Below are 13,968 nucleotides of genomic sequence, written 5' to 3' on the forward strand. Positions count from 1 at the left end.
CAACTGTTTTAATAAAGAAATTCAATTGAAGTTGTTTTTTTCTCTCTAAAGAGAAATATTTTACGATAATTTTTTTTAAAAAAAAATTATCCAGAAAATTATGAAGAAAAAAAATTGATTTATTTCTGTAAAATATTTTAAACTAAACAATATTTGTGAATGAGATTTCTTTTTTAGGGAATTTTGTTTTTACGAAAAGAACGAAAAAAAGTTTCTGGCGATTAAGTCAGATAAAAGAAAACTATAGTAGTCCTGTCCAGAGACATAATGGACCACAAGTTTCTTTTAAACGTAAACAAAAATTAAAATAATATGTAATAATATGTTTTAAAATATTCATATTTAAACAACTTACCTTCCATCTTTCAGCGCATTTTCGGGAAAATTCAGCAAATATAACTGTCTCATCGGGATGTTTTTTCTTGTGTTCTTCACGGCATGTCTGTACAAAGTAGGCATAGGCTGTCATACGTCCACGAGGTTTGGCATCCGCTTTGCCGCCTCCACCTCCGGTACCAGTGCGCACCATATTGTTCTGTGGATGATGATGCAAATCAATATATTGATGTTGTTGTAATTGTAATTGTTGTTGTTGTTGCATAGGATTTGTCAAAGTTGGGTTAATAGTTGTAGAAGGAATAGAAGAATTGGGAATGTTAATAATAATAGATGTTGCAGTATTTGCTGCAGAGGAAGTATTAGAGGTAGAGGAGGAGGTACATATTGTTGTTGTTGTATTAGTAGTGATAGTAGAAGGATTTGAGGAAATGTTTTGGGCAGCCTGTTGATGTTGTAGCTGCTTTTGATCTGTTTGTTGTTGCTGTTGTTGTTGTGTTTGTGTCTCTACATTATTAGCTAAGCTTGTTACAGATGTTGCTGTTGTGGCAGCTGCCAATTCATTGGCAGCAGAAGTAGAAGCTATAACACTTGTCTACACATTTTTTTTTGTTCAAACAATTTTTATATTTTTTATACAAATTCATAAAGAATCCATGTATTTGGCCGGGAAAAAAATGGAAATCAAACCCCATAGAAAAAAGAAGAGAAAAAAATCATAGACTACAATTAAAGAAAAATTGTTTTTTTTGTTTTGTTTTTGTGGAACGATAATAAAGTGGAGTAATAAAAGAAACAACTGTATGGCAACACCTTTTGTGAGAATAATGGCAACAATGTTGGAAAGAATACAAAAACATACACATCCATACATACAAACACACAAATGTCAAGTCAAGTAAAACGAACAATAGCAGTAAATTAAGCTGCAATTGTTGTTGCATTGCTGCATGTTGTTGTTGTTGCTGCTGTTAGTAAAGTGTCAGTCTATCCATGTTTCTATGATGAGAATGATGACGATGATGGAGAGAATAGACAACAAACAGTTTTATTTAAATAAAACACACACACGTATTCATACATATGAACATTTACAGACATTACACAAAATGCAAAACAAAAAAATGTGATGATGATGATGATGATATTAAAGATTGTCATTATTATCATGATTGATGATAACAGTAATAATGATGACACTGCTGTTGGTGATAATTATATATTGTATGTGTATGTATGCATATTGTTGCTGGTTTTTTTTACACTTTGTAGCTAGGCAGCTGCCAAGAAACTGGAATAAAAATTCCAATTTGGAATGTTATTGGAAATGCTGATGATTTTATTTTGTTGGCACAAAATAACAAAAATTAAAAACGTATTACAAGGACATTATGTGGTTGAAACATAAACCACAAAATGGGGGGGAAATAAAAAAAATATTGCAAAAAAAACCCATAAAGCCTATAAATTTCAAGTTTAATTACAATAATAAAATTCATTTAAATAATTAAACAAAAAAATATACTAAAGTAGCTTCTAGCTAAATTCTTTTCTAAAATGTTTTCAAAATTATTCATTTAAAAGTGAACATGATTTGAAAATTAAGCTCATAAACTCTTCGAATAGTAAGTAGTAACTACAGTTTTAAACATAATTCGAAAAATCCTTTACTTTACCTACCTAATCCTATTTTAGAATGTTATTAATGTTTAATATGAGTCAAAATTTATTTCGAAATTATCCAAAATAATTCTAAAAACCCTTAATTTTTCTAAAATATTTCTTTTAATCCTTTATTATAAACCAAAATTTATTTAAAAATTTAAAAATGTTATTTTATTATTTAATTACTTATTTATTTGTTTATTTATTTAATTATACTACATATGTATACAATAAATAAATATCTGTCTGTTAGGTATTTGTTGTTGTTTTTGTTATTTTTTTTTGCGGTCATTAGTTTGTTACTCATTCATTATTTGCATTTTAATTAGCACAGCTGTTTGGCAAGTTCAAAAATAAGTAGTACGCCGTTGAGTACGTGTATTTACGTGCAATAAAAATGTATACAGAAATTTTCGTATTTGTTGTCTTTTCAATGAATCATACCATGTGTATGTATAACCGGAAAATATAATAAAAATAATAATAATAATTTATTGTAGAAAGGCGTTTATAAAACCACAAAAAGTAATTTACTTTTACCTATACACAAATCTATATAAAATAAATCAAATCTTAGTATTGTTGTTATTGCTATTTGTGATTGTGAAATTGATACAAACGTCATCTTTGTCATAGAGAATGAAAGAAAAATAATATATGTTTGTGTATATGTACATGAGTGTATATTAAATGTTGTGGTAAATGTCTGAAGGAAATGAGAGGAAGACAAATAACAGTTAATTGATGAGTAATAAGATAACAATGTTGCCAAATCATATGCTAAACAGTTGGCAATGTTGTTTTATACAGTACTTTTGGTTTTACACGTAATGTACAGAAAATCTTAAACGTATTGAAAAAATAACTTACATTTGTATAAATAAAAATGAAAAAGAAGCTGTATATGAAGTTGTTTTTATTAGATTGATAAATGCTCAATTAATAAATCAGCAATTACAAAAATTATAAACAAATTTCGTAAGACAGATACTGTAAAAACTCAAAATTAGATAGAAAGCTAATAAATCTACTCCAAGGCAATATAATTAAATAGCAAGAGTTTAAGAAACTCCCAAAAAATTATTCCTCGGGAGTTTAGCAATAATCTAAAATTGCAAATTATTTGTCGAACTGTTTGTTAGCTGTAGGTAAATGAGGCTGATCTTGGTTGATATCACTCCGCGTAAAAACCTAAGTTTCCATTGTTTTGTCAATACCATAATAATGAATACTTTTTAGTTTGTTTTCTATTATCAGAATTTAATTTTAAAAAAATTTCATAAGAATTTGTTTGAATCATAGAGAACATAGAGCGGAAACTAGAAAAAAACTCAAACAAAAAATTACTCAAAATAATCACACATACGAGTGTTGTTTTTGTTTTCACTGAGTTAGGTTTTTGACAGGAGAGTTTCCGCTCATTGTCTATTCTCTATGGTTTTAATTTTGATCCATAGAAAAAATAGAAAAATACTCAAAAAAGTTACACGTGTTATTTTTGTTTTCATATTGTTTTATACTAATACATTCTCACCACTTAGATTTTTGACAACAGAGTTAGGTCTTTGACAGGGGAGTCTCCGCAATAAGCATTATTACTGGAATTCAAGTTGAAAGCAAGTATAATTCAAGCCTTGAATTAAAACATAATTACATTAGCATTCAAGTCAAATTCCCACAAAATGTTCAAGTGCTTGAATTTTTGGGGATTTGGTGCTTATTGGAAAATATTTGGAAAGTTACCATTGCAATGTCAATCACTCCCTAAATCTCTAAACTTAAATAGTGATCCTCGTTTTCTATATTTATAAAAATCATTTAAATTTCTACTCTTAAAAACACAACATAATTCATTGTAAATTCTTTTATCATTAAAAAAAACTGTGTAATTTTTAATTAATAATAATAATTCCACACTTGCCTTCTCTTTAATTTATGCTGCGAGCGAGCTACTGTTGTTGTTGGCATTTTAAACGTCATATAAAATTTTAATTGTAAATTATGAAAACTGTGTCAACAACCTTTTACAACAACAACAAAAAACTACAGCAGAGAGATAGTCAACAATTTCATTAGAATGCATTCATAAATATGCATGTACCTACTACACAAACAACAATCATTTAATATTCTCCATATACAACGCCTTTTTTTCTATCTAATAATAGAAAAAATACACGCAATGCATTATTATTATTATTATTGTATGTATTTTAAACTGGCAATAACATTTTAAGGGTTTACACTCCCAATCACACTATGTACAATTTTCTCTTATGCACGGTGTTGGGTAAATTTATTAAAGGTAAACAAAACGAGAAAAAAAAACAACGGTTTTTGGCGCCACTTTTGTTAAATCACAACAACACTTTACATAAACAGTTTGTAATTGTAGGTGGATGGGTGGTGAAGTGAGTGTGTGTAGAGAGAGGTTTAAATTATTAAGGTTGCCAACTTAAATTTTCGTTGAAGTTGATCCTGTACATGTCAGGTTTTTATTAAGAATTTTCTATAAAATTTAGAAACAATCGGCTTGTATTGAGTAATGTGTTAAATTGTTGTAATATTTATTTAAATATTAGATCAACAAGATCATTGAAATAATTTTTTTTTTGTACAAGCAAGTAAAATATTTTTAAAGCTAGTTTTGATCTTTAAAAATAAAATTTATAGTCAAACTGTGATAGAATATGCATATTTATGCAAGGTTTAGTAAAAACATTCCACTCATTCATTTAAAAAATATCGTTTTAAACAAAATCTAAAAACAGAAAAATTAATATTTTTACTATTTACTACTATTCCACAGCTGTTGTTGTGGTTGGACTGATGCCACCCCTTTTGTGGCTAATAAATAAAAAAAAAAGTGCGAAATTTTTAAATACTTTTGTTTCTGTATTTGTTGTATATTTCACTCATTTGCTGTTCAATCAATGAATGAATGAATAAAAATATACACTAATAAAAAACCACGTACAAACGTTTTTGTTTAGATATGAATGAAATGAAAATACAACAGAATCACAAAAACAAAAAATACTTAAATAAATGACTAGTAGTAAAAAAAAAATTAAATAAAAGCAAATATCAACACACAAAGTCAAGGTACGTTTTGGTTATTTGTATTTAAAAACAATTTAGACAATAAAAAAAATGCTACTACAAAAACAGTAACATAAATAATACTTAAATATAAACAGAAAGATAAATAATCACACAACACCTAAACACAATGGAATTTTTGTTTATCAAAAGGAGGCAAAATAAGAAGAGGAAAATGTAATTAAATGGCAGCACACACAGTTGCAGAGCTGACATGTTAAATGGGGAATTATTGACAGCATCATAGCTGAAAGGATGAGGGGAGGAGAGTGAATAAACAAACATGCCGCCATTGTAATAAAGTTAAGCTAACGGCCATTGTTGCCACACAAATTGTTTTTAAAGAGCCAAAAATCCTTAAAAATCTATAATAAACTAAAAATCTGATAAAAATTAAGAATTTATATAAAAAATAGTGTGGTTTACGGTTGGTATGAGTAATTTTTTATATTAATTATGATCCATTACTAGTAAAATTCAAAAATCAGATTAAAATTAAGAAATTACATAAAAATAGTGTGGTTTACGGTTGGTATGAGTAATTTTTTGTATATTTATTATGATCCATCCAAGATTCACAGTTTGTTTTTTCTTGAAATTTTCTCAAAAAGTAAACATTTAAAATTTCTCCAAATTTTCTTAAATTAATATGAAAATAAGTTTTAAAACCAAACAAATTCAATAAATTTTAATATAAAATCAACAAAAATCGCATCATAATGCTATTTAGTTTTCACCGATTTCGGCAGACACTTTAGCACAGGAATGTTTTTTGAACTACGGGTGGTATGAGTAATATTTTGCCAAATAATAAATTGAGTTTTTGTTGAGTACTCGTTTTAATTATCGATGGACCCAGAATTGCTCTTCTAAATATGTATATTTACGTTTTGCAAAGTTTCGGAATGTGTAATAAATAATAATTTATTTAAAATTTTCATAAAATGAAGTAAAAAAATCTTTAAATCTCAATAAAGAATACTTTTGACCCAAAAATATACAAATAAAATTTTAAAATAGCTAAAAAAAAATCCCTTTTACTTTTACAGAAATTCTAAAAAATAAAGCAAAAAAACAAAATTTTGTATAACCTAATGGTTTGATGACGTATGTACAAATAATTTTTTACTGTTTCTGTTATTGTTACTAAATGTTTATAAAAGCCGGCTTTCATACAATGCCACAAAAAAAATTTATTCATCAAAATATATAAAAGTTTTTCTCTGCAGACAAGAGTCAAAAAAATGCCGGCTTTTTATAGCAAAAAAAAAAGATATAAAGAAATCCCCACAAAAAATCATTTTACTAACACCCAAAACATTTGCACACTAAAGATAAACAAAAAAAAAAGTGAAGAAACAAAAAAACTGAACAGGAATACAAAAAATTCACACAAAAAAAACGTGTACAAAGCCAACAATATGTAAACAACAACAATAGAAACTCAACATCATCAGGCTAGGAATAAAAAAACAACAAAAAAAAATAAAATACAAACCACAGAAAAACTCAACTGTTGCTTCCGTGAAATAATAATAACAGTGAAAAAATTTAAAAAAAAATATATAAAACCAATAAACAAAAAATGTATATACACACTCAAACATAAATGCCAGGAAAAAAGGCAAAAAAAAAAACTGTAATAAAAGAGTAGAGTAAATAAATGGCAACCCCACAAAAGTCTTTCAACTAAAACAACCCAACCCACCCACTACTTCCCCACTTACATACATTCCTTTCATACATCAGTCAATATGTTAAAACGAAAAAAAAGAAGAAAAAAATACAACAGTAATACAAAAGTAATTGTAATAATCAAGGTCCCTTTTTTGAAAACATCACAATAACAACAACTACATGTGGGTATAAGCATTGAGAAGAGAATGTCTGTCTTTCTGTCTGTCTATTCCTCTCTAATACTCCATATTAAACAACAACAAATTATATTGTATGTATGTTTGTTGGTTTTTCATGTATGAGTGTTTGTTTTCTTTTTTGTAATATGCATAGAAATGTCTGTAATCATAATAAAATATGAATTAAAATGTTGTTAAAATAAATGCAACAGGTTTTCTTATATTTTGTAGGATTTACAAAAGGTTTTTTTATATTATTTGTACATGCAAAAAAAACTTGTTTAAAGACATAAAATATGTTGGCAGCATGCGAATGACAAGTAATTGTCAAAACGGTTAATTTTTTTTGTAAACAAAACTAGTGGAAGGGTGGGGCGGGTTAAGGTGTTGCCAATAGCTTATTGTCCTCTAGCGTTTTTAAGGTTTAATAACTTTAATAAATGAAGACAATAATAATTTAAGGAAACTAAGAAAAAAACATCTAATCCGGTTGATAATAAAGTGAATATAATAGAATACCAAACAAAACAATTTAAGATTGATACGAAGTTTTGAATTACAGCAGACCAGAGTTGTTTAAAATTTTTCTCGAAAAGAACAAAATATAAATTTCGCCAAATTTTGTTAGAATTTCTATACAAAATAATAAATTTATTATAATTTTTTTTTTTCTATTTTAAATTCAATAAAAATGGAATAATGCTATTTAGAGTCCAACATTTTAGACAGATTTTAATCATGTTAGTTTCAAATTAATCAAATTCAAACATTACATTTTTAATGAACTTTTAAATTTAAAATCAAAATGTCAAATTTTAATTTAGAAAATTCCAACTTAAATATTTGATTTTAATGAATTTTAAAAAAATTTCCAAATTTCATAACATAAATTTAAAAATTCATAAAAAAAACAAATAATCAAGTTCAAATTTTGTAAATTAAATTCGAAGTTTCTGAAAAAAAGAGAAAAGTATTCGAACTTAATTTCGAAAAATGTCGAATATTTTAAATTGATTTAGATTGATTTGGAAAATTAAATTTAGAAAATTCGAACTTAAATATTTGATTTTAATGAATTTTAAAAAATTTACAAATTTCATAAAATAAATCGAAAAAATAAAATCAAAAATTTTAAAAATCTAATATTCTAGTTCAAATATTCTAAGTTAATTCGATTTTTTTTACCCACATTGGAATTTGTAGCTTTTCCGAAAATTCGAACTTAATTTCGAAAAATTTCGAATACATATTTTAAATTGATTTGGAAATGTTTTTAAAATTTCGAATATTTTTAATTCATTTTTAACATGATTTTTGTAATTTCGCAAATTCGAATATGTATTGAATTTTCGAAATCAAAGTCACGAATTTCACAATTACTATTTAGTTTTTTGTTGTAAATTCAAAATTTTGAACATTGAATTTTTTGCTTGAAATATGAAATTATCGGTTTTTAGCATAAATTCCAAATTTGTATCTTTTTTCAAAATTCTATCAAAATTTCGAAAATTCGAATTTGATAAAAAAAAATTTAAAAACATGCCACCAGAATAACAATTTTTTTGTAAATCAATATTAACATGAAAATTCCAATAATTCCTTGATTTTTTGCATGATTTTATCAATTTCGAAAATTCAAACTTTATGTAAAATGTTTAAAAAAACATTCTACAATAATAAATCATTAATTAAAAATGCAAAATTTTAATTTGATTTTAGTAATTTCGAAAATTCGAAATTAACTTCGATTTTTTTATAAATCTATAAAATGAACAATTTAAAGTTGAAATAGACGATTTTTCTCTGCTTAAAAATAACATTTGTGTCTTATTTTCACAACATTTGTGGAATAAGGTAAGAAAAATACATAAATATGCCACAAGATTTCCCGTTTTCATTTGTTACTTACTACAAACATATGTGAGGTCGGTCTTCTGCCTTGCTGTAACAACTTTAATCGAGCAATAAATTGTTTTTAAAGCCATAAATTTCTATATATTTTATGTACACATAGAGTGGTTGTAAATTATTCTTTTACTATCTACCTTTCCCTTTTAATATTTTCTTCTTGTTGTTATTGTTCTCCTTTGTTATTTATTTTTTATTGTTTAATTTATTTCGTTTTATTTTTTCGTCTTACAACAAAATCTCCATTATTTTTATGGCGTATTTCTTGTTAAAACAAAAAAAAATAAAGTAAAACTTGTTTTATTACCCATTTTCATGACTTGTTCTTTTGTTTTTTTATTTTGTAAATTTTCAAGATTTCATTGAATTTTACTTTTTTGATCTTGCAAGCACTCTTTTTTAATGAACTTGTTCTTTTTTAAATGTTTGAAATCTTATACATATTTATAGAGAGGGGGAGATTTTATACAAGTGATATTGCAGCATAAACGAGTTTGTTTATTTACTGGAAAGAAATTTTATGTTTAACAAAAGAACTACTTTAAAACAATTAAAGTTTTTAAAAGATTTTAAATTACTAAACGAAATTCTTATGAATTTTCAAAATATTAAAAACAATTTCTAAGAAAATTGCTAAAAAAAAATAAATAAATATTCAAAGATTTCGCTTGAAATGTTTTTCCGTGTTTAAATCAGGTTCTAAAAATTTTAAATTTACTCTAAAAATCTATAATTAATTCATTAATAATAAATTGTTGAATCTGGCAGCACGGTTCCTATGTAAATGTCACCCGTGTCCACCATGTTTAAATGGTTTCTCTCCTTTGTAAACAATAAACGGGAGATTTAATAAATGAGCAGCAAATGTTTGTTGTTTTTGCTAAAGTGTCATTGTGAGGCAAAAGATAAACAAACCAACCAAATAAACCGTTTTACAACACTACACAAATATATGTACCAACAACAACAAATAAATATCCCCGACTGATCTACTGGCCTATCTTTTCAGTTAATTGTACAACATTTATGGTCAAATATCCATGTACAAATAAAATTGTAAATAACAATTGAGAGTGAACATGATTATGACACGAATTGCAGCAGCAGGGAAAAACAGAGACAGACAAAAAGAACACACAACTCATTAAAATAACCATAAAAAGGTGATAGATATTCCATTCCTTTAGTTGTTGTTGTTGTTATTGCAGTAACTGCATCTTTATTCATGCACATACAGTCATGAACAATGTGCAGCAACACATATTGACATAATGTGCAATTTTGTACGAAAAAGAAGCGAAAACAAAAACATTGTTAAAAAAGACAGCTGTTTTTAATGGTGGCTGTTTTTTTTTTGTTTTGCCAAGTAGCAGAAGGCTATTAAAAGCTTTAGTTAAGTTAACAAGTTTATCTTTTTGTTGTTGGATTTTACTTCAATTAGTTGTACATATTTGTATTCAAAATTAAAGTTAGTAAAGCGTAGAGATTTTTTTATTTGAAAAGACACCCATATGAAATTAGAAAATTGTGTCTAGTTTGAATTGAAAAGGCTGTAAAATTCGTATGTTAATACTAAAAAACGGATATTTTTTAAACAATTCTCATCATTTTAAACATTTATTAATAATTCGAAGTAAATTTCGAATTTTCGAAATGGGTAAAATCCTGCAATAAATCTTGAAAATGTTGTAGTTTTCTTGTTACTAATTAAGAATAGATTTTATTTAACAAATTCTTATCATTTTACACATTTTTAAAAAATTCTAAATTAATTTCGAATTTTCTAAAATCATTTTCAAACTCAAAAATATGTATACATTTATAATTAAAATTATATTATTCTAGAATGTTTTTCAAACATTCACAATCAAATTTGAATTTTCGAAATTAAGTTCGAATTTACAAAATCAATAAAAACCTGCAAAATATCTAGGAATAATTTAAATGTTCATATTGAAATTCAGGACTATGGTTTATTTAACAAATTCTTATAATTTTTATAAAATTCGAAATTAATTTCGAATTTTCGTAATTACCAAAGTCATGTTTGAACTAAAAAATATATTGGAAATTTTGATTATACATATTTCAAAAAATTCGTTAAAAATAGAATGTTCGAATTTTAAATTTTTTTCGAAATGAACTTCGAAATTTCGAAAATTGCATTTATTGCTTGAAAAATTATAAATTTTGATATCATTTCCAAAAATTCAATAAAAATAGAATGTTCGAATTTAAAATTTTTTTGGAAATGAACTTCGAATTTTCCAAAAAAGCCAGAAAATTGCATTTTATTGCTCAAAATTGGTTTAGCAATAGACAAATTGGAAATTTTGATTTTATTTCTAAAATTTCATTAAAAATAGAATGTTTGAATCTTAAATTTTTTTCGAAATGAACTTCGAAAATTGCATTTATTGCTTGAAAAATTATAAATTTTGATATTATTTCCAAAAATTCAATAAAAATAGAATATTCGAATTTTAAATTCTTTTCGAAATGAACTTCGAATTTTCAAAAAAACCAGAAAATTGCATTTTATTGCTCAAAATTGGTTATAGCAATACAAATTGAAAATTTTGATTTTATTTCTAAAAATTTCTTAAAAATTAAATGTTCGAATTTTCCAAATTTTTGGAATTATCTTCGAATTTCCAAAAAAAAAAAAAAAAAACAGAAAATTGCTACTTATTGCATAACATTTGATATAGCAGTAGAAAAATGTAAAATTTTTATTTTATTTCTAAAAATTCATTGAAAATAAATGTTCGAATTTTCGAAATCAATGTTCGAATTTTTGAAAAAGTCAAAAATTTACAATTTATTGCTTGTAATTTGCTATAGTAAGAGAAAAATTTTAAATTCATTAAAAATAGAATCTTCGAATTTTTAAATTTTTTCGAAATTAACTTCGAAATTTCAAAAAAGACATTTTATTGCATAAAATTTTATATATCGATAGAAAAATTTAACATTTTTATTTTATTTCTAAAAATTCATTAAATTTTAATGTTCGAATTTTCGAAATCAATTTTCGAATTTTCAAAAAAGCCAGAAAATTACAATTTATTGCTAGCAAATTGTTATAAGCAATAGAAAAATAAAACATTTTGATTTTATTTCTAAAAAAAAAAATTCATTAAAAATCAAATGTTTGAATTTTGGAATATAAATCAAAACATGTTAAAATTTATATAATTTGTATAATTCAATAACATTTGATGATTTTAAAGACTTTTTAGGAATTCTAAATTTCGAAATTACTTAAATTAGGTTTAAAATGAAAAATTATTCAAGAAACTTTTTCAAAATTGTTTAAAAAAGTAAAAGAAAAAAGACCCCCAAGTTTTCGTAAATACCCATAATTTTCAAAACAATGTTTGTAGAATTTTTTTGTCAGTGATAGACAGTGTAATTTATTAGCCACATTTAAACACAGCTAGCTAGCCATCTTAAAAGCAGCTGCAACATAAAAAATTACATTATATCTAGATAGCTATCGCCTCATCATAAATGAACATTTGTAGCAAACACAAATGGCTGGTTATAGAAGCAAAACCAACAACAACAACAATAAAGAGGCACACAAAGAAGACAACAAACGATACAACAACAAAAAATTTAAATAAAAAGTTAAGCGCCAACTATTAACATTTATTCTCTCCTTTTTTCCCACCAAATATAAACGAACGAACGAACATTTACTTAGAAACCAACCGACATAACAACAGCCAACACATAAAAAGAACATAAAAACTGCATATTGGTTTGTAAGTCAGTTGGTTAGAAAAGTGAGTAGCAAGTACGAGAACAACAAACAAAAAAAAATGTTGCAAAAAACTGCAACAACTCCACAGGCAGGCAAGGCAACCAGCCAGCCAGCCAACCTGGTCTGCTAACTAACTCTAAACACACTGGTTGTGGCCTAAAACAACCTTTTACAAAAAGCATGCATGTACATATTTTTGTTTTACTAGTTCGTTTTTTTCTACACAAACAAATTGTTGTTTTACTAGTAGTTTTTTCTTTAAACAAATTTATGACTATTTTTTTTTTTGCTAATTTTAATGAAAAGTATAAAAAAAAATTGTAAATGAAAACATGTGACCTTTAAAATGTTTAATACATTTATTTTATTTAAGCACAAATTTCAAAATTTTATATATAGAAAAATTGTTGTTTGAATGAATAATGTAAAATTATGGTTGAGAGATTTCTAAGAAATTTGTTATAATTAGTTATTTGTAGCAAAATTAGGTCATAAAAGTCATTAAAACTAAAATGAAATAACGTAAGGGAAGGGAAGGAAATTTTATTATTTCTTCATACATTTTCTGGCCATAATTGGATTACAAAAAAATCAAATTATTTTTTAGTTTATGACAGAGAGAAAATTAAACATTTTAAAGTTAAATTTGAAAACATGATTTAATAGAAATTCTTATTAAATAAAAATTGATAAATTTTTCATATTTTAAAAAATTTTAAAAAAAAAATTATATTTTCGAAATTAATTTCTGATTTTCGAAAGTTCTAAAAAATATTGGAAATTGTAAAAAATTAAGAATTTCTTATTAAATTGTAAAAATCTAAATTTTAAAGCATTTTTTTAATTTTCGAAATTAAGTTCGAATTTTCGAAAGTGCTACAAAATATTGGAAATTGTAAAAAATTAAGAATTTCTTATTATAATTGTAAAAATTTTCATTTTAAAGCATTTTTTAAATTTTCGAAATTAAGTTCGAATTGTCGAAAGTGCTAGAAAATTTGGGAAATTGTAGAAAATTAAGAATTTCTTATTATGAATTGTACAATTTGAAAAGAAATCTTAGAATTTTTAATTTTGTTATTTATTAAATTTTCAAAATTAAGTTCGAATTTTCGAACATGCTTTAAAACGTTGCAATTTGTAGTAAATGTATTATTATAATTGTGAAATATTAAAATGAAAAAATTTATAATTTTCAATACATATTTTTAAAATTTTGAATTTAAGTTCGAATTTTTCGAATATACAAAAAATTTTAAAATTTATAGGAAATTGCGAATTGCTTTTCTAATTGTATAATTTTAAAACAAATTTAAAAATTTTTGGATTTTT

General features: G+C 24.9%; 1 protein-coding gene across 6 annotated transcripts in view; it reads right to left on the bottom strand.

The window, feature by feature from the left end:
• Window positions 1–13,968, bottom strand: part of Dsp1 (Dorsal switch protein 1) — a 75,853-nt gene that overhangs the window by 16,190 nt on the left and 45,695 nt on the right. For all 6 annotated transcript variants that reach the window (XM_065507816.1, XM_065507815.1, XM_065507813.1 and 3 more), the window contains one exon: window positions 356–535. In XM_065507816.1, coding sequence (XP_065363888.1) covers window positions 356–535 — 180 coding nt within the window. The remainder of the gene's footprint in view (window positions 1–355; window positions 536–13,968) is intronic.

This window comes from Calliphora vicina, chromosome 4, assembly GCF_958450345.1.
Source record: "Calliphora vicina chromosome 4, idCalVici1.1, whole genome shotgun sequence".
Classification (NCBI taxonomy): Eukaryota; Metazoa; Arthropoda; class Insecta; order Diptera; family Calliphoridae; genus Calliphora; species Calliphora vicina.